This window comes from Prionailurus bengalensis, chromosome A1, assembly GCF_016509475.1.
Source record: "Prionailurus bengalensis isolate Pbe53 chromosome A1, Fcat_Pben_1.1_paternal_pri, whole genome shotgun sequence".
Classification (NCBI taxonomy): domain Eukaryota; kingdom Metazoa; phylum Chordata; class Mammalia; order Carnivora; family Felidae; genus Prionailurus; species Prionailurus bengalensis.
In genome coordinates this window covers 80,759,750-80,779,663 of record NC_057343.1, presented here as the reverse complement: position 1 = coordinate 80,779,663, position 19,914 = coordinate 80,759,750, and the positions used below count along the sequence as shown (strand labels likewise).

Here is a 19,914-nt window from a genome sequence, read left to right as displayed (position 1 = left end):
TTGTAACTCTGCCTAACAAGGTTTAATACCTTAATACATTCTGGAACACTATGAACATGAGATACAAAAGGATATTATGAGTAAACATCCGTTCTTTCCAAAGTAGGTAGATAGTAAGACCATGCCTTTTATGTTGGTACACGCGTTATTACGTCAGCACTTGCAGCCTCTTACAGCCTTGGGTACAGAGACCAGCACACCCCAGTGTCGTCTGCGTGGGTGGCCTGTGGGTCCTGCCACTGTGATGTTCCTTCTCAGGACGGGGACACAGGCTCCTGTGCCCCAAGAAAGCCATGCCACGGCTGTCAGTACACACCGGTTACCTGGATGAACCAAGGTCCTCAGTCCAGGTTAAAATGAAGCATTCAATCGGGGCATCTTGGGGCTCGGTCGGTTGAGCGTCTGACTCAGTTTCGGCTCAGGTCATGGTCTCATGGCTTTATGGGTTTAAGCCCCACATTGGGCTCTGTGCTGATGGTGTGGAGCCTGCTTGGGACTCTCTCTCCCTCTCTCTCTCAAAATGAATAAACTTAAAAAAAAAAACTTGTTTAAAAGTAAATAAATAAAAAGAGGTATTCATTCTACTGCAAAGTTTAGACTGTTTATGTGAAGCGTAGTAACTCAGTTATTAAATACAAACAATGGATGGCTGCCAGAGCAGGCATGGGCAAAACGGGTGAGGGGGTCAAAAGATACAAACTTCCAATTGTAAAATATGCCAGGGATAGGAGTACAGCAGGATGACCACAGTTAATAATACTGTATTGCACATTTGAAAGTTGCTAAGACAGTGAATCTTTAAAAAGTCCTTATCAACAAGTTTAAACAAAAAAAGTGTAACTGTAGTGACAGGTTAACTAGGCTTACTGTGACGACTTCATAATACATAGAAACATCGAGTTATTGTGTACCTCTGAAACTAAAACGTTACAGGTCAGTTGTACCTTAATTTAAAAACTCTTTTATAAACAAAGAAATCTAAGCAGCCGTTCCACGTTAGCTAGCCTGGCATTCATCTATTTTCACAGACTCTGGCCCCCTTGCAGCGTTTCCCAGGGCCACCTCCATCTTTCTACTGTATCTAATCATGACCTAAAGCCTAAAGCTTGACGTGCTGAGTACTCATGTGTGATTTTACTGTTCACTGGAAATAATAAAAGGGATTTAAAGATCACTAAGTCAACAAAATCTTCCTAGACCATCAAATCCAACAGAATCTGCTTCTGTAACGTTCCATATTTTTAGAAAAAAAAACGCCTAGGCTTTTGTCCTTAGGGGAAACTTCATCAAAGGTAGGGGAAAAATACCCAGCATTTATCTTATCCACTTACCCTGGTTTATTTCTCAGAGGCACCTTTTATGAAATAGGGGTTTTAAAAGTGACCCATGGATGGAGTTAAGCTATTTATTCAAGATCAAACCCCTAAGGGACAAAGATGGGTTTAAACCCAGCAAAGTTTAGCCTCTGTGTCTGTGTCTCTACCACAGCCTTTTACATACACCAGAACTGTGTAAATATGAAGAAATCCAGTATTAGCAACTGTGTTCTATTCAATCTTAACTCCCATAATTTCATTTTCAGTGTTAGCTCTAATTAGAAGTAGAAAAAGCAAATGGAATTTTCTAGAAGATTCTTTTGAACTACTTTTATTGCCACTGGACGGCTAATCAAGTATCTTAGCTTTTTATTATTTGTCTAGGCTAATCTTAACATTCAAAAAGATTCTTAAGGGGCACCTGGGTGGCTCAGTCGAGCACCCGACTTCGGCTTAGGTCACAATCTTGCAGTCCGTGGGTTTGAGCCTCATGATGGGCTCTGTGCTGACAGCCTGTCAGTGCAGAGCCTGTTTCAGATCCTCTGTCCCCCTCTTTCTGCCCCTCCCCCACTCACACTCTCCCCCAAAATAAGTAAATGTTAAAAAAACAAATTTCTTAAATGTTTTTGAAGTTTTGCCTTCTTGTAGATCCTGATATGCAAAAAGGTCACATTTGAAGGTATAATCAACTGCAATTCACATTTCTTCACCAGACAGTTCTCTATGACAGGGATTCACTGTAAAACACTGAGGGATTTCCATCTGGCACAGATAATGTTCTCGGTGTTCATCAAATGAAGTAAACACTCAGAAAACAACCTAGTGTTTACCCAGAGCCCTGTGTGCTCCAGCGGCCACTCAGTTCTTCCTTGTGACGGCTTCATAAGCTGCTACAAGGCAGACTATACAAAAGAAACAAATTCTCTTCTCCACTTACCGCTTAGAAATGTGAACCATATTATCCCCTATAAATGAAGTTGGTCTACATCCAAAATCAGCAAACCTCTTGAGCACAGGGCCAGAAAACAAGTAATATCAGCTTCGTGGGGCCATTTGGTCTCCATTGCAAACAACTCTGCCATCGTACAAAAGCAGCCACAGACGATGCTTAAGCGGATGAGAATGGCTGTGTGCCAATAAAACTTTATTTATGGACACTAAAATCTGAATTTTATAATTTTCGTGTATCATAAAACAGGATTTTTTTTTTTAACCATTTAACAATATAAAGCTCATTCTTGGCTCACGGGTCCTACAAAAACAGGTGGCAAACTGGATTTGGCTTATGGGCAGTATTTCCCACCCCCTGGTCTACATATATATTCTGCTTTGACATTTATTTGCTGGCAATTAGATAACTTCTACTTCGTTATTAAGAACGACAAAAGAACTTGCTTAAGGCTTTGTCTAAACTGCTGGTATACAAATTTGTAAAATAAAAGTTTAAAGATTACTTCCATCCAAATTAAATATCCTGCTAGAGGAGCAAAGAGACCAAATTTATCTCTCGACCTCGCGTCTGCACAGCTCTTGTGCACACACAGGAAACACACCTTAGTCCTACAGTGGCATTTGATGACCGTGGGACAAGCGCAGGGTCGCTTGGAAATGCACATTTACGCGCCTTATGTAAATGAGTATGGCCACACTGGGGTGTGTGATGGCACAGAGTGATTCGAAGTTCCATGACCAAGCCACTTCCATGTGGTTTCATAAAAAATATGTCCACTTAAAAAATGGCCACTTGGGGAACAAGCCAGTATATAAGATGTTTGCCCTGTAAAACTTAAACCATTTCCTTTTCTACAAAATAATCTTCAAATTTTAAACCTTTATATTGAATTGTTAGATGGACAGACATTATTAGAGCAAGAAACAGATTTGCTACGGGCTACGTTTGTAGCAATTCGGCTAATTTTTTTCAACATACTCATGAAGTGATGACATTATTTTTATTGAAATAGCAGCTACGTGAAATCTTTCCACATTTACTGCGTTAGGCTGCTTCCAGGCCACCCCCAGCCCAGCCAACCAAAAACAAAAAACAAATCAGTCTGAGACTCACTTGAGTGTTTAATTCAAACCTATATTTGGAGTTTCTAAAATGTTGATCCACAGACCACTCTCTGGTTACACGTGTGTAGCAATGAAAACAAAAGGCAGAGAATCCCGGCCATCCCGACAAAAGGAACAGCTCCTTTCCCAACATCCTTTAAAAATACACATGGGACCGTCTGGCACGTCAGCGCGGGCGGTGGTGGAACACACGGGCTCGTGGTGCTCTCCTCCCTGCGGGCCCAGCTCCGCCAACTACCTGTTGTAAGCCCGCTCCTTTTTGGATTTCTCCAGGGCCTTGTCCATGGTTTTCTCATTCTCCCCTCGACACTTGGGACAGTACCACTTGCCCTTTGGTTTATGATTCAGCCCCACGCAGGAGAAGTGGAACCACTCGATGGGGCACTCGTCATTGTCGCAGCCGATCATTTCTCCATAGGAGACCTGATTGCACAGACAGTACGTGGGCTCGTTCGGGTCGATGGGAAGGTCTGCAGGGGACGCCTCCCTCTCGGCTTTGGCCTTGGAGCGCTTCTTCTTCTTGGAGGCTTTCGCCTTCTTCTCCTTGGGCGTTCCCGAGGTGACATCATCGTGGTCGTGATGATTGGCCGCGTTCTCCCGGTTCTCGTTGTTGCGCTGCCGCCGGGACCTCTTGCTGTTGGTCTTTTCTGCCTGCGTGACGGTCTCGCTCTTGGACTTATCCTGGCCGGCTTTGCCACTGTGGCCAGTGGTGTCATTGACCTCCTGGTGGGCCTCAAAGAGCTCCACGTGACTGTCCACCTGCCTGGTCCGGTTCTCCACCAGCTCCACCATCTGACTCACGATCTGGATCTTCTCATCCCCCAGCTCCTGGCTCCGAATCAGGGCTCTCTGAATGCAATGTAACACTCTCCTCTTCTGGACACCGTCTGTCTCACGTTTAAATTTCTCATAGTACTCATCCAGCTCCTTTAGGATTTCTGCAGAGGGAAAAAGAAGCATTACACCCATGCCACAAACACTGCTGAACCTTTTATTTGATTCTCCAGTCTAGGAGAAACCAATGGCAAAACACAGAAACGATCGCTGCAAGATTTCCTAGGATGAAAATCCTGCAACCTACAGACCTTTCGAGGGGGCACCATTTTTCTCTATTGAAAAAAATCCCTGGAACTAAATGCAGATGCCAACACTGTTCCAGTTCAGCGAGGTGCTGCTCAGAGCCCCCCAGGGGGCTCTGTGCATTCGGAAGCATGGGGAACGTTTCTCGGAATGAGCAATGACAAGGAAAAGTTTAAATTTAGGTGAAGTGCTGGCACCCAAACTTTTATTTTCTGTAAAATTAATGATTTATGTCCTATATTTCCATTATTTTATTCAAATATTCTTCTAACTTAAAGGCCTGTATTTCCTTCATTTTAATGTACCGATGTCTAGAATACCCTATTAGTGAATGTATATAAATAGTACCCAGTGACCCAGAGCCTCAGTTTATCAGTCACATCTTTCTCCTCCTACACGTTATTCCTCCGTATTTACTGAAAACAAGAATGGTTTGTCACAATAAAGCCCAACAACCTAGCTTTGCTTTGAAACAAGGGTGTCACATTTTGCTTTCGCATTTACTGCTTAAGACAATACACATTCATATCTATAAAAACAAACAGATTTTAAAACATTACCAAAAACAAAAACCCTCAGTACTATATTTAAACCTTGTACAGGGGATGCCTGGCTGGCTCAGTCTGTAGAGCATGTGACTCTTGATTTTAGGGTTGCGAGTTCAAGCCCCACATTGGGTATAGAGATTACTTAAAAATAAAATCTTACAAAACAAAAAAACAAAAAGCCCCAAAAACTCTGTACAGACACTATATGATTGGAAAATGTAACTTGGGAAAATTAGGAAATTTCCCAAGAAATAAAAGTTGTTAAATTATCTTGATCGAGGGGCGCCTGGGTGGCGCAGTCGGTTAAGCGTCCGACTTCAGCCAGGTCACGATCTCGCGGTCCGGGAGTTCGAGCCCCGCGTCAGGCTCTGGGCTGATGGCTCAGAGCCTGGAGCCTGTTTCCGATTCTGTGTCTCCCTCTCTCTCTGCCCCTCCCCTGTTCATGCTCTGTCTCTCTCTGTCCCAAAAATAAATAAACGTTGAAAAAAAATTAAAAAAAAAAAAAAAATTATCTTGATCGAAATAAAGTAAATATTCTTGCCAAAAGCTATTGAAATACAAATAGAAATTCCCAGTTATTTTCCCCAAACAGTAACAAATCTAAATAGAATCAGGGGCACGTGGCTTAGTCAGAAGAGTACACAAATCTTGATCTCTCAGGGTTGTGAGTTCCAGCCCCATGATGGGTGTAGAGATTATTAAATATCAATAAATAGTATCAGATTTTTTTTCCCTGAAACCCTCTGTAGTCTCTTAAAATAATGCAATTCTACTCTCCAACCAGGAAGTATGTGTATGTATGGGGCCGGTGGTGAGGGGGGCGGGGGAGCAGTAGGTGATGTATAAAATGTAACCTGCACAGGTTCCAGATCTTATCTTCAAATAGTTATAAGGCATAAACCTAACACTGAAATAAACACAGGCACTTAGGCCAACCCTGAAGCTTACCTAAATGTAAGTATTCTGGGGTGCCTGGGTGGCTCATTCCATTAAGTATTGAACTCTGGATTTCAGCTCAAGTCATGATCTCAAGGTTCATGAGTTCAAGCTCTACATCAGGCTCTGCGCCGACACTGACAGTGTGGAGTCTGCTTAGGATTCTCTCTCCCCCATGTTCTCTTTCTCTCTCTCAAAAATAAAGAAAACAAAAAAGAGAGCTCTGAAGATACTTCCTAATTGAACAACGTAGACTATCTGCCACCAGAAAGGAGAAATGCCACAGTCTCATAGCGTCTTAGAGTAATTCTGAAAATAGGCTCAAGGTATCTAAGTTCTATTTCATAGATATTAAAATATGAGTTTCTGCAACGTATTTTTAAATTGATTGCACATTACAAAACTATTATCTGGTTTAATCAAGTAACCTTTTTTTTTTTTTAAGTTTATTTTGAGAGAGAGCAAGCGGGGGAGTCAGGGAGAGAATCCCAAGGACAGCACTGTCAGCGCAGAACCGTACACAGGGCTTGAACTCCCCAACCTTCAGATGAACCTGAGCCACCAATTCAGAGTTAGATGCTTAACCAATCAACCAAGCCACTCAGGTGCCCCTCAAGTAACCAAATTTCTAACGACAATGTTACTCTTTGATAGAAGAGAGAACGATTTTATCTTATTGCTAATATTAAATTCAGTAAGGTATGGCTTCTTTTATATCACAAGCAAACTTACATCCATGTGAGGCCTCAGTCTTGGGAAAGAAACAAAAATGACATCACAAAATTACCAAGAAGTAATTCTGTTCCCTACACAATGGCTTAATTTCTGAGACTCTCCAAGCACACCGTTCCATCAGCAAAGCCAGTTAAGTACACACTGTAACAAGACCACCACCAGTTCTAACTGCGCGGGCGCCCTGCCAGGACACTTTCAGGAGCTTCTTCAGTTCCACCAGCTCAAACTGCTGCTGACCTTCCTTCTGAAACGCTCCACACCAACACCACTGTAGGCAAGCAATGGTACCACGGAAAGAATTTAAGGATTAAGTGAGACTGTAGCAAAATTTAATGTGACCTGGCCAATGTATAAAAGGCTGCACTGGTGTTCTTTATGAAGCTGACTTCCATTGCGAGGTGGGTATTTTTAAAATACTTGAAACATAACGCAAAAATAAGTTTGAATTCAATAATCCAAGCATAACCTCAAATAACATTTAAAATTGGTAAACTAATTATAACCCATCTTTATGAAGTAATCTCCAGTTGATGCGTACTAAGCAAGTCTGACCCGCAACACAGGCCCTTCGAACGAAAAGCCCGAGTGTTCCCACGTACGGCGCACTCCCCCACATGCACAGCGGGGCCCCCAGGCGAGGGGTGACCATTACCGGCAGCTCACTCGGCGGCACCGGCTGCCCGCGGGCACGCCGTCTTCCCCGCAGGAGCAACCAGCCCCGCCGCGGGTGCAGACTCCACTGGAGACACCTGGTCCCGAAGCAGCAACAAAGTAACTTCGAGGGGATGCTAGATGAATTCACAAACACTGTCATCTTGAAATTTCCTGTAGGCGCTAACGGACGGTGAGGGCGACAACGACTCCCTTTGACCTCTGCACCGAGTCGCCGTCCCGGCTCGCCCTGCGCCCGGCCCCTGTCCCCTCACTCTTCCCCCGCTCCGCGCGGACCTGGACCATCGGCGGGCCCGGGGAGGGAGGCCTGAGCTGCAACCTCTGCAGCCCCGGCACCCGGACGCCGCCATTGCTCCGCGGCCGGAAGTGGCCAGGCTCGAGCCCCTGAGGGACAGGGGCGGGGCCTGGCCCCCAGCCAATGAGGAGGCGGTCAGCGGGCGTCGCGCCCCGCCCCGAGAACCACCGCCTGTGGGGATCGCCGGGCCGTAGGGCGGAGGCCGAGCGGGGCTCCAATCACAGCACAGGATCGACGAACACGGCCCACCCCAGCAGCGCCAATGGCCAATCCCAGGCCGGAGGCCGGGCGACCCGAAGACATTCAAATCAACTCGACCCCCCCCTCCTCCTCCCCGCCCCTCTGAAGAAAAAAGAAGGCAGCGGAAACAGAGACCCGTGCCAGTCACTGCGCAATGCCCACCCTCCTCCGGCGCAGCAACCAATAACTCAGCAGCGGATGGATAAGGACATTCCATGGGGGACGCCGAGACCAATCGTAGGGAGGCCAAAGCGGGACGTTCGCAATATGCTAATAAGACCCCTATAAAAGTCGCTGCGAAGCAGAGACTCGGCTAGAGCGCGCAGGGGGCGCCATGCCCGCAGGGGTGCCCGTTGCGCTTCGGGGCGTGCGGCTGCTTCCCACCTCCCCCCCCCCCACGCTTCCGTTTCCCTGCTGCGCAGCCCTGTAAACATTAGTAAACTCCGAGTGACGATCCGCGTCCCATACGCAGCCCCCACTGCCGTGCCTGACCTGGCAGGAAAGTTTCCCCAACAGCCAACAATTCCCAGCGGACACGAACCCTCCTCCTCTGTCCGGAACTCTGGGCAGCCGGGGCTGCAGAGAACGACCCACAGGTCCTCTCCCCTGCCATGTTCCTCTGCAAACAGACAATCTTTGCCCGCGCCCCCCGAGCACGATGGGCGACTTCCTCGACCCATCCTCCCTTCCCTTCCCTCTCCTCCTCTCCCCTTCCCCACCGCACGCACAGAATAAAGCCCTAGCCCTCAGCGAACTACACCCGGCCGCGCCGCCCCCTGCACGGCGGCCCTCACTCGGTGTCCAGCTCCACGGGGGGCCCGGGGGGCTGCGCGGGGGCGGAGGCGGTCGGGGCCACACGGCGCGGAGTGCCGACCCCGGACTTTATATAACACTCAGATTCGGGACTGGGTGGGGGTGGCTCCGGGGATGGCGAGCAGAGCAGGGGACCCGCCGCCCGCAGCGCCCTCCCAGCAGCCCTGCGCGCAGCCCCGTCGCTGCGCCCCTCAGCCCCAGCTACCGCGGCACATCCCTCCCTCGGCGCCCTAGCCTGCGCCCCCCTGCGCCCCCTCCCCCGCAGCACCCCGCCTCGTCACTTCACTACAAAGAGCGCTTTGCTCGCGCAGCCTGGCATTGAGACCTCTCGTTCCTCCTTCCTCCTCCGTGTCCGGGCTTCGCGCACAAGGACCTTGGCGAATCAAAGACGCTCCAGACCTTTTGTTCCTGCCCGGCCGGGGCCACCTCCGCGGGCCCGCGGCTCCTCCGGGCGGGGAACAGGACGGCCCGCGGCCCCGCGGCGCGCCGCGACCGGCGGGGATGGAGCGGCCGCCCCCGCCCATCCATCCCGCCGTACCTTGGTATTTCGCGTCGATCTCCCGCATCAGCGAGACGTTTCTCTGCAGGTCGAATGGCAGAGACTCGATGGAGTCCAGGTAGTCCTCCACATAGTTCACCAGGTGGATCTGCTCCCCGTTGGCAGGGCTCAACATGGTTCACCGAGGTCCCCGGCGACTCGGCGCGGCTTTCCGCTTCCTCCAGCCCCCGCCCCCTCGGAGCCCAGCGCTGCAAAATGCAAAGCTCCCGCCCGCCGGCGCCCCCCCTCCGGCCGGCCCCGCGCCGCTACATCTGCGAGCCGCGCCGCCTGGGCCCGGGGACCCGGCGCCTGGCGGGCCGGGCCGGCGCTCGGCGGCCTCGGGCGCGGGGCGGGCGCGGGCTGCGCGTGCGGGCGCGCACCCCGGCGCAAGGGCCGGGGCCGGGGCCGAGCGAGCGCGGGAAGGGGCGCGCGCCGCCCGCCGCGCCGCACTTGTCCAACGTGGAGAACCCAAATACCAGTTTCAAACACTTGGGAAACATTCGGCCCCCCGCACCGCGCATGCGCCCCGCCCCCCACGGCCCCCTCCCCGCGGGCCCCGCCCCCGCCGCATCACGCCCCTCACCGGCCCGGCCGCGCGGGGGGTGTGGCTTTGTCTGTCACTTTGGCTGGGGAAGGGGTCGCGGGAACAGGGGCGGCGGGCGAAGCGCAAACTTTACTAGGAGTTTCGCACTTGGAAGCAGAGCCTGTCGGGCGGCAGTGCACGCCCACCGGGGAACGTGGGGAGCAGCCGGCCTCGCCGAAGACCCGGTCGGAACCGACTTAGTCGTGGTACCAATGCCGCCGAGGCCATCGCTCGCCTGGGCTGCCACCTCCCTATCCACACCCAGCCCCTCACTCTCCAGGGCCCCGCCGAGCAGCTGGGCATAAGTAAGGCCCGAAACAGACTGGCAACGCCAAGACCCAATCCGCTCGCCGCCCTCCCTCGATAGCCCAATCAAACCGAAGGAGAGGCGGGACGAGTGAGGATAACCCCTCCCACGCTCTTACTACGAGAAACCCGCGTCCCGCGGGGGGCGGAGGGAGGGGGCGCGCCGTGCAGGGCGGAAGTGGTGGCGCATGCGTACTTGCACGGCCAGGGAAGCCATCGGCCCGGGAGGGAGGAGACCTACCATTAGGCGGCCGGACCACCGCTCCCAGCAACCTCAGCGGCTCGCGCGCCTGCGCGGTCCTCACCGCCTTCCCTTTGTGTCGCCGGCTGGAGCCCAGTGCCGAGCGGCTTGGAGACAAAGGGGCCCAAGAGGGGAGTTGCATTCGTAGCCAGGCTCCCGCAGAGGGCGGACGATCCCGACCCCATCCCGACTGGGCCCTGGGATCCGATCTTATTCGAAAGGCCACTCAGATCGGGGCGGGGCAGGCGTCCGGGACCCGCTCCCCTTGCCATCTCGGCCTCTCCCCTCCCCCCACGGCCTCTCTCCCCACCCTAAGCTCCCGGATTTGGGTTTTCTGAAAAGCCCCGCGCCGACGATCCCGTTGCCTAGGCGACGGACCAGCGCGCAGGCCCGCCGCTTCCGGCAGAGGCCCCGCCCCGTGGGCGTGGCCGCGCTCCGCCTTTGTCCTCGGGGCTCCGGCCTCTACGGCCGCCGCTGGTGCCTCCGGGGCGGGCCTCCGCTGCACCGGTCCCGTGCAGCTCGCAGGCTTCCTTCCCCCAGGTGGGCGGGGTGTCCTGTCGGGGTCTCTGACCGTGTAGCTGGCTCAGCTCTACCTGCTCCCGGTCTCTGCGGGCTGAGCAGGTGCCCTGGATCCCGCGGGATGCTCCTCCACAGACTCCGAGCCAGGGCGCTCAACTGCTGTGCAAACTCGGAGTGCTCGGCGAAGGGAGGCATGTGGTCAAGAGGCCAGGCCATTGGCGATTTTTAAATTACTGTATGTTAGGGGCGCCTGGCTGGCTCAGCCCGTGGAGCCTGCGACTCCTGATCTCCATCCAGGCAGTGAGTTCCAGCCCCAAGTTGGGTGTAGAGATTACTTAAAAATAAAATCTTTAAATAAAAAGTAAAGAAAAATAAATTACTGTGTGTAAGCCACTAATATTTCAGATCAGCCCAACTTTTATAAAATAGGTTGTTATCCGGTGGTACTCATTCCAGCGATCGTACGGCATTTTGTGAGAGGGATGCCAGTAGAGCAAATGAGACTAAATTGAGCTGTTTTGTCTTTGAAATGGTTGGTTCTCGTTCCAACGTTGTTGCGGTGATAAACGACGAAGAATGTAGCACTTTGAAGTAAATAGATTTGATCTTCACTCTTAAACCCCTTCATCCCTTCCCCACATCAAAAGAATGCTCGCTTTGATAATTGGGAAAATGGTTATTTTACTTATGGATTCACACTTCTTTCAGTCTTGGTTCAGTTTAAAGCAAACGATGAAGTTTCATTTCATTTTATACAACAAAATGTATTGGCCACTAGTCTGCACGAAAAGACTTGAATACTATGACATTATATGGCAATAGAAATGGTATGTGGGATAGAGATAGGATACAAAGTTGAATAAGAAAAATAATTACTAAGAAATAATTACTTTTCTCGGAGAGCAGACAAAAAATTTTAAAGTACTATTAGTAGATCTTTGCATTTATTGGCTCTAGAATGAGTGTTTGTCTGAATTTAAGAATAAAGGTAAGAAATAATTTACTGCTTCCAGGGATAAGCCAGTTTGAACTAGGGTATCTTAAAAAAAATTTTTTTTTCTTCTTTTTTTTTTTTTTTTAATTTTTTTTTTCAACGTTTATTTATTTTTGGGACAGAGAGAGACAGAGCATGAACGGGGGAGGGGCAGAGAGAGAGGGAGACACAGAATTGGAAACAGGCTCCAGGCTCTGAGCCATCAGCCCAGAGCCCGACGCTGGGCTCGAACTCCCGGACCGCGAGATCGTGACCTGGCTGAAGTCGGACGCTTAACCGACTGCGCCACCCAGGCGCCTCAAAAAAAAATTTTTTTTAATGTTTATTTATTTTTGAGAGACAGGGAGAGGGGGAGGGGGGAGCGGGGGAGGAGTAGAAAGAGAAGACATATAATCCAAAGCAGGTTCCAGGCTCTGAGCTGTCAGCACAGAGCCTGTTGGGGGCTCAAACTCAGAAACCATGAGACCTGAGCCCAAGTCGGAAGTTTAACGCACTGCGCCATCCAGGCGCCCCTGAACTAGGTTATCTTTTTTAAAAATCACGATATTATCTGAATAATGATTCCTTTCATGTTTCCATGGTCTTCACAGACACAGAAACAAAAGGTTATCTTAATCATTCAACAAGAAATATTTCGTGAGTGCCAACCAGGTGCTAGCTACTGCTTAGGCCCTGGGGATACAGCAGTGACTAAGGAGCTTACATTCTATAAGATAGTTTACCCTGTGGGCTAAAAAGCCAGAAAATATTTTACTAGCTTTATAAAGTTCTTAAAAAAACATAACAATGACTTAACAGTTTTCTGAACAAGGTTAGAAGACCAATGGCTAAAACGTAACTATGATCGTGCATTTTAAATATACTACTAAGGAAAAGTAATTCTGAAAATACATCGAAGAACCCTGGCTGTTTTAGTTCTGCTCTTTGGGGTGTGTTGCAAGATGGATATTAAATTTTTTTTCTGAATTATATTTCTAGTTTAACTGGTGATACTCAAACTCATGGGAGAATAAAATCAGAAGTGAACATACAGTTTTTGTTTGTTTCTTTTCAGGTGCTTAAAAAATACATGCTAACACATTTATTTCAAACTTGAAATACCTTAAACACTGTGCTACCTTATCTACCCTACTTTGGGTTTGCAAGACTTGGCCTTGAAAGCAAAGGTATTACTGAGAACTACATTTTTGGTTGTCATGAAGGACTAGGAAATGGCGTTCAAGATACTTTGAGATCATTATTATTATTTCTTTTTTTTTTTTTCTTTGAGAGAGAGAAAGCGAGCAAGCAGGAGAAGGGCAGAAAGAGAGGGAGAGAGGGAGAATCCCAAGCAGCCTCCACACTGCAAAGCCCAAACCCATGAACCATGAGATCATGATCTGAGCCGAAATCAAGAGTAGGACGCTTAACCCGCTGAGCCACGCAGGTGCCCCTGAAATCATTAATTCTAATATACTTCTTTGTTCTGACCCAGCGTGAGGACGAGTCCCTCCAAATTAACAGGATTCTCTTTTTTGGGAATATATTTGCTAATCTTCCCAGTCATTTTTACTATACCTGAATATTCAACCTGCAAAAGGAGTTGTATTTTAATTATTCATAATTAATCATATTTTAATTATTCTGTATCATTAAATAGAGGGTTATGCTTATCATAGTTTTGATGATTTCCAGAAGACTTAAGAAAAAATAGAATTGCTGCTAGTTAGGGCTGAACATATTACACGACCGGTTTTCTGAAGACAGAAGATCCCATTGTTCATTTCAAAGCCATGACTTTTCTATGGCCAATTCAAACATGCCAGCTATACAGATTCATGTGCAGGATTTGGTCTTCAGTGTCATGAAATCTGTTTTTAAAACTTCTAGCCTTTCCCGTGAACTCTGTGTGTTGTCACAGATTGCCTTTTGTTCATTTTCCTCTTTTACCGGCACATCTAATATCTGGACCAGAGATTTCCCTAGCAGATATTTTACTGCACAGATTTCCTCCCACAGGCACAACAGGTGGATTTCACAGAGTAATTCAGCAACCCTTTGCTGAATTTAATCTGCTTACAGTGAGAGAGTTCAAAAAAATTTACAATCTCAAGTACTCAGAAAAATATACACATTGTACTACAAATAAGAGACAGTAACAAAGGAACCAAAATAGGGATGCAGAGAGCAAGGGAGGGATAACGTGCCAGTAGGACTTTGAGGAGTCAGGGAGCCTGTGCTTAGCACTGAGGGAGAAGTCGCCTAATTCTCAACCACAGGTTCTAACGCTTCAGCACTATGCATTAGAACAGAGTTGACGTTGGACTACAATTTAGCTTGAAGCAGAATTGCAGAATTAGACTTCAGGGATCTTGAAAGAAAGAAAAAAAATAAGGAACATACCATTTTGTCTCTGGTTAAGAATTTTCCCTTCAACTGAATGACCAAAACAAACCAAAAAAAGGAAAGAAAAGAAAAGAAAAAAAAAACTTAGGGACCTCTGTGCGGTTTTGAGGAATGTAAAAACAAAGGGGATTTCTTTCCTTTCTCTTTCTCTTTTTTGAGACATTGTTTTGCAAGACATCAGTAAGGGTACTTTTGTCAAGACAATATGAAAGCGACTTCAAATGAATCGCCTTTTAAAAGTCCCACTGAAACCGCAATTCAGATTGTTTTTGTTCTCGAGAGGAGATGATATAGAATGTTTAACCTTAATGAATCCCAAGTAGACACTTCCCACTACTGGCACTTGATGAATGGGGCGGTTTCCAAGCTTTGGTCTTGCATCCGGAGACAGAATCCTATCTTGGGGTGCAAGTGTGCCTTGTGCTGTTAAGTGGAGACGTGCTGTGTGCGTCTTGGGGTATCAATATGCTGTGCTGGGGTGCACACGTGGCTTGTGCACATTGGGATCATACGTTGCTGTGTTGGGGTGCAGACGTTCTGTGTTGAGGTGATGTGTTTGCTGTGTGTGCGCTGGGGCACAAACGTGCTGTGTTGGGGTGCAGACGTGCTGCGTGTTGTGTTGGGGTGAGACGTGCTTCCTGAACCGGCGAGAAGCCGGAGGCGGGTGCCCGCACGGTGAACTCCGGCACGGGCGGGAGGTGGGCACCGGCCCTAATTCGTTAGCGCACAGCCCGCACGACGGGCTCCAGGGAGAAGAAGGGCCCTCTCCTCCGGACGCGAAGGAGCGCCTCTTCCTACCTCCTCCCGCGCCCGCGCCGCGCCCCGCCCCCAGCGCCACAGCAGGCGCCACACAGGCCTGTGGGAGGCGCCGCGGCCGCTTCCCGACCCCGTCTTCGGGGGTTGACAAGGCCGAGGCAGGTCATCTTCCGGAATGGGCGGGCAGGGCTGCGACCCCTTCCGGGATGGGCGTGGCGTGGTCAGATCCTTTTCCGGGTTGGGCGGGGCCTGGGCGTCCGCCGTTCTGGGTTGGACAGCTCACGGAAAGCCTTTTCCGGGGTAGGCGGGATCTAGAGGCCCTCTTCCGGGTGGGCGGCCCCAGTGCGAGTCCCTCCCGGAGTGGGCGTGGCGAGCCTGTCCCGCGGCCGCAGGTCCCCAGGCTCCGAGCCGCGCGCCGGCAGGCCATGCTGCGAGCGTGCGGGGCGGGCGTGGGGCCCCAGCTTCTGCGGGCGGCGCTGGGCCTGGGGGCCTGGCCCGGTCCGGAGCGGGCGGCGTCGGGGACGCGCGGGCAGGGCTGGCTGCAGCCGGCGGGCCACGACACGGGCGTCAAGGTGTACAACAGCCTTACCCGGAGGAAGGACCCCTTGATCGTGGGCAGCGCGGACGCCGCCTCCTGGTAGCCGCCGGGGACCAGGGGGACCGGGGTGCTGGGGACCAGGGGCGGGAAGGACTGTGCGTCGGAAGGTTCTCAGGTGGAAAGCATTCAGTAAGTGACAAGTGCGTGGCGGCACAATTGGAGACACTGTGCTGTAGTCACGGGTACTTGACAGGCTTGGGCTGGGAATCCCCAAACGTGGTTCTATGATACCCTGAGAATGTGGTGTCCTTTCTTGCAAGTATGATTCACGTGATGGATTGTAACTGTGTTCCTAGGTATAGCTGTGGACCAACTGTCTATGATCATGCACACCTTGGCCATGCTTGGTGAGTGACCCCAGTTTGATTTTTCACGCTTCAAGCGACCCTTTATTTTGGAAAGAAAGAGCCTTTTGCAGGTTTTTTCCATTTCTCAAGTGGCAGCTTAATACCGAATATAGTCCTGGTGCTGTGGGAAGCACACCTGTTAACAGTCTCTCATTTCGTTCTTGTAGTAGTTCTAAGCGCTCATGCCCATTTCACAGGTGAGGAAACTGAGGGAGGCAATGAGGAGCAGTGATAAATGACCTGTTTTGGAATTAGATGTTTAATGCGATGAGGCCATTCCAGGGGTTAGGAGTCAGCTGGTGAGTTATTTCTGGCCCCACTATCTTCTTTCCAACTTTGGACAAGCCACTTTATTACCTTGAGTCCTGCTTTCTTTATCTTTGCGATGGGGACGATAATTGTATGCGTCTTTTTTCAACCTGCACAATTTTTTGAAATAACGCCCATACAGTGCTGCTTGCAGAGTGCCTGAAGTGTGACGCGTGGTGGGGACTTCACAGTTAGTGTGAGGAACTTCCCCGAGGTCACACATTCAGGAAGCCTGGAGCCTGGTGTCTCAGATCTCCCAGGTACTCGCTTTCTCAACCTGCTAACCATCAGCTGCACTCCTGCCTACCTTTGTCAGAATTGCACTTTTCCTAATACTTTCTATGTTCTCTCATTCGTGTTTTAAACTTGTTGTGTTTCAGACCTAGACTAAAAGTGGAAAGCTACCTGTACTCATTACACTTTTTAGAAAATCATGTATCACCCAGGAAGTTTGGAGCATTTTTTGTGTTTTGTTAACATCAGTGGTGTGGGAATCCTTTCTTCCTTCACTGTGCGCTAACAGCGTTACTTGTAAAAAGCATATCTTGACCTCTTTATTGAAGTATGAAATATGTTGGGGAAGTATTAAAAAACAACAACTCTTCCCAACCTGGAAAAACCTCTCCACAAAGGCAGAAGAGAAAGCAAAGTTTATTGTTGAGTAACATTAAATCATCACGGGACGTGGTCACAGGCAGCCCGCTAACAGGATTGCAAAGACAGAACTCTCAATCTCATAGAGCCAGGTGGGTGACACTTGTGAGATCAGGTGGGGTTTGTGACGTGCAGCCAGATGACATGTCTGGCCCATCCCCCTTCCTTCTTTGATGACTTTATTTCAGAAGGGTGGCTCTTAGCTCTGATGGATGTTAGCAAACAAACGGGGTCCCAGTGATCAATACAAGTTCTGTTTACTGAGCGTTGATGCCGCAAACTGAAGAAAGGAAATGTTTCACTATAAAGCTGCTTAGACCGAAGGTCTTCTAGAAGCCATCCGCACAATTTTCCACTTGCCCAGGAAACCTTTCCCCTCTGCATGCACGAGATCACGTTAGTGTGTCGTGTTGGGGTTTACACTGATTAATAAATACCTGAAACTCAGAGCGCCTGGGTGGTTCAGTCAGTTGAGCGTCCGACTTTCGCTCAGGTCAAGATCTTGCAGTTTGTGAGTTCAAGCCCCACATCAGGCTCACTGCTGTCAGCATGGAGCCCATTTCAGATCTTCTGCCCCTCTCTCTGCCCCTCCCCTGCTCATGCACGCTCTCTCAAAAAAAAGGAAACATTTAAAAATAATAATATCTGAAACTTAAAAAAAAAAAAAAAAGGTGGCTCTCGGGTCCTTGAGAGTTTTCTGGTCGTGGGACTCAACAGAGGCTTCCTTAGCCATTAAAGCCATCTACATAAAACATTTCATAAAAGTTAAAACAAACCTTTTTTTTTTTTTTTTTTTTTTTTTATTTTTTTTTTTTTTAAATTTTTTTTTTTTTAATTTTTTTTTCAACGTTTATTTATTTTTGGGACAGAGAGAGACAGAGCATGAACGGGGGAGGGGCAGAGAGAGAGGGAGACCCAGAATCGGAAACAGGCTCCAGGCTCTGGGCCATCAGCCCAGAGCCCGACGCGGGGCTCGAACTCACGGACCGCAAGATCGTGACCTGGCTGAAGTCGGACGCTTAACCGACTGCGCCACCCAGGCGCCCCTTTTTTTTTTTTTTTTTTTTTTTTTTTTTAAATTTTAGAGCACACGTGTGCCTGGGAGTGGGCAGAGGGAGGGACAGAATCTTAAGCAGTCTCCACACTCAACGCAGACCCTGGCACGGGGCTCAATCCCACCACCTTGGGATCATGACCTGAACCCAAATGAAGAGTCAGATGCGTGACCAACCGACCCACCCAGGTGCTCCTTACATCCATTTTAGAAGGACTGAGGAATTTCTGAAAGAAAGGGGCGGTGGGGGGAGAGCCTGTTTCCTTATTTTCAGCTAGGAGAACCAAGCCTCTTGATTATAATTTGTACTTGCCCTTACAAATACAGAAGAGTACAAATGTTAAGCGTACAGCGGAATGAAGTGTTCATGGCTCTTGGAGACGTTACCGACAGCCTAGAAGCCTCCCCAGCGCCCCATTCGTCAGTCTCGCCCCCCCCCCCACTCCCCTCAAGGATAACCGCTAGGGAAGGCTGGGCTGGGAGACAGAACCCATTCTTCAGGAGTCCTTCAGGATGTCCCTGGGGGTGGAAAATCTAAGAACTACAAGATATGAGGTCGTACAGGCAGGGAGGGGCTGGCCTGGCTCCTCTGCCCCTAAGGTAAAGTTCGAAGTCCTGAGGTCGTCTCTGCAGTTCTATAAGCCTGTCCCGACTTACCGTCCAGGCTCACATCTCCCCACCTTCCTCCCCAGGTAGCCACACTGGCCTCTACTGAAAAAGACGTGTACCGGCCACCTGGCTGGCTCAGTCAGTATGTGTTTGCGACTCTTGATCTCAGGGTTGTGAGTTCAAGCCCCACCTTGGGTGTAGAGCTTACTTAAAAAAGAAAAAGAAAGACGTGTAGTTAACAGACACAACACCTGCTCTTGCTGTGTGCCAGGCTCTGCTCTAAATGCTCTGCAAACACCAGCCACTGTAACGCCCTAACGGCACCGGATGATGGTGCTGTGATCCCCCAGCTACAGACGGGGACATGCCGGGAAGGGGCTGACATCGTGGACATGGAGTGGCCCCTGGGGGAGTCATGCACCTGTGGCCTCAGTGCCATGAAGCCCTTAAACTCCTCAGGGCCAAGCATGTGACTCTTTTTACTTTGTGCTTCTTACTTTTTCTCTGAAATCTCACTGCTTGTAGGGTCTTTCCCTGCTCAAGCCGCAGGAAGGGCATGGTGACGCCTGTAGGAACTCGTGCTGCACAGGCCTCAGGATCACGTCCAACAGCCCCATGGGGTGGTGGGATTTTGCCCAGTTTCTGAGTAAGCAGTTCAAGCCTTCAAATGATTAAATATCTTGGCAAGGAGTTTCTGACATCGCTTTGTCACCCAAGCTGCGTTCGGGGAGTGGGGGTGTGGCAAGCTGAAGGGGTGTGATAACAGGGCTCGTCTTCGAGGGAAAAGGATGTTCGGAACTTAGAGAGGTTGTGCGGATGACAGATGAGCGTGAGACTACCTGACCTTGAGCTTTAAGGTTGCTTTTATGAGAAGCCAGATTCTTTTTGCAATTTATATCCAAGTTAGTTGGCGTTTAGTGCAATAATGATTTCAGGAGTAGATTCCAGTGATTCATCCCCTACTTATAATACCCAGTGCTCATCCCAGCAAGTGTCTTCCTGAATGCCCCTTACCCATTTAGCCCGTCCCCCTACCCACCTCCCCTCCAGTAACCCTCAGTTTGTTCTCTGTATTTAAGTGTCTTTCTCTCATTTTTTTAATGTTTATTTTTGAGAGAGAGACTGAGTGTGAGCTGGGGGGAGGGGCAGAGAGAGAGAGAGAGACACAGAATCCGAAGCAGGCTCCAGGCTTTGAGCTGTCAGCACAGAGCCCGACACGGGGCTGAAACCCACAATCCATGAGATCGTGACCTGACCCAAAGTCAGACGTTCAACTGACTGAGCCACCCAGGTGCCTGTGAATTTAAGTT

General features: G+C 49.5%; 3 protein-coding genes across 6 annotated transcripts in view; 1 reads left to right on the top strand and 2 right to left on the bottom strand.

Annotated features, from left to right (window-relative positions):
* Positions 1 to 3,381: 3,381 nt before the first annotated feature.
* LOC122484531 (inhibitor of growth protein 1) lies at positions 3,382 to 10,562 on the bottom strand. 2 transcript variants are annotated; one of them, XM_043582902.1, is made up of 2 exons: positions 10,380 to 10,562; positions 3,382 to 4,330 (listed from the first exon to the last, which is right to left on the bottom strand). In XM_043582902.1, the coding sequence occupies exons 1-2, from the start codon at positions 10,519 to 10,521 to the stop codon at positions 3,627 to 3,629; spliced, it is 846 nt and encodes a 281-aa protein (XP_043438837.1). In that variant the 5' UTR covers positions 10,522 to 10,562; the 3' UTR covers positions 3,382 to 3,626. The 2 variants fall into 2 exon arrangements, with proteins under 2 accessions (XP_043438837.1, XP_043439687.1); XM_043583752.1 differs by lacking the exon at positions 10,380 to 10,562 and adding an exon at positions 9,250 to 9,489.
* ING1 (inhibitor of growth family member 1) lies at positions 7,344 to 9,199 on the bottom strand. The gene is given in 3 exon segments (XM_043585063.1): positions 7,344 to 7,769; positions 7,772 to 7,812; positions 7,814 to 9,199. Coding segments are annotated over 3 exon segments (633 nt in total). The 5' UTR covers positions 8,116 to 9,199; the 3' UTR covers positions 7,344 to 7,479.
* Positions 10,563 to 15,384: 4,822 nt separating the features above from the next.
* CARS2 (cysteinyl-tRNA synthetase 2, mitochondrial) overlaps positions 15,385 to 19,914 on the top strand; it is a 44,853-nt gene continuing 40,323 nt past the window's right edge. The window contains exons 1-2 of one of the 3 annotated variants that reach the window (XM_043579726.1): positions 15,385 to 15,670; positions 15,928 to 15,978. In XM_043579726.1, coding sequence (XP_043435661.1) covers positions 15,459 to 15,670; positions 15,928 to 15,978 — 263 coding nt within the window. In that variant the 5' untranslated portion in view covers positions 15,385 to 15,458. The remainder of the gene's footprint in view (positions 15,671 to 15,927; positions 15,979 to 19,914) is intronic. The other 2 variants (XM_043578381.1, XM_043578952.1) reach the window with 2 other exon arrangements.

Bases quoted from the DNA above. Each gene is read 5' to 3' on its own strand.
- LOC122484531 (XM_043582902.1), bottom strand. From the start codon at position 10,521: ATGCAACTCCCCTCTTGGGCCCCTTTGTCTCCAAGCCGCTCGGCACTG. The intron at 4,331-10,379 runs GTAGGTCTCCTC...TTCCCTCTGCAG, and splicing joins GGTGGTCCGGCCGCCTAATG to AAATCCTAAAGGAGCTGGAT.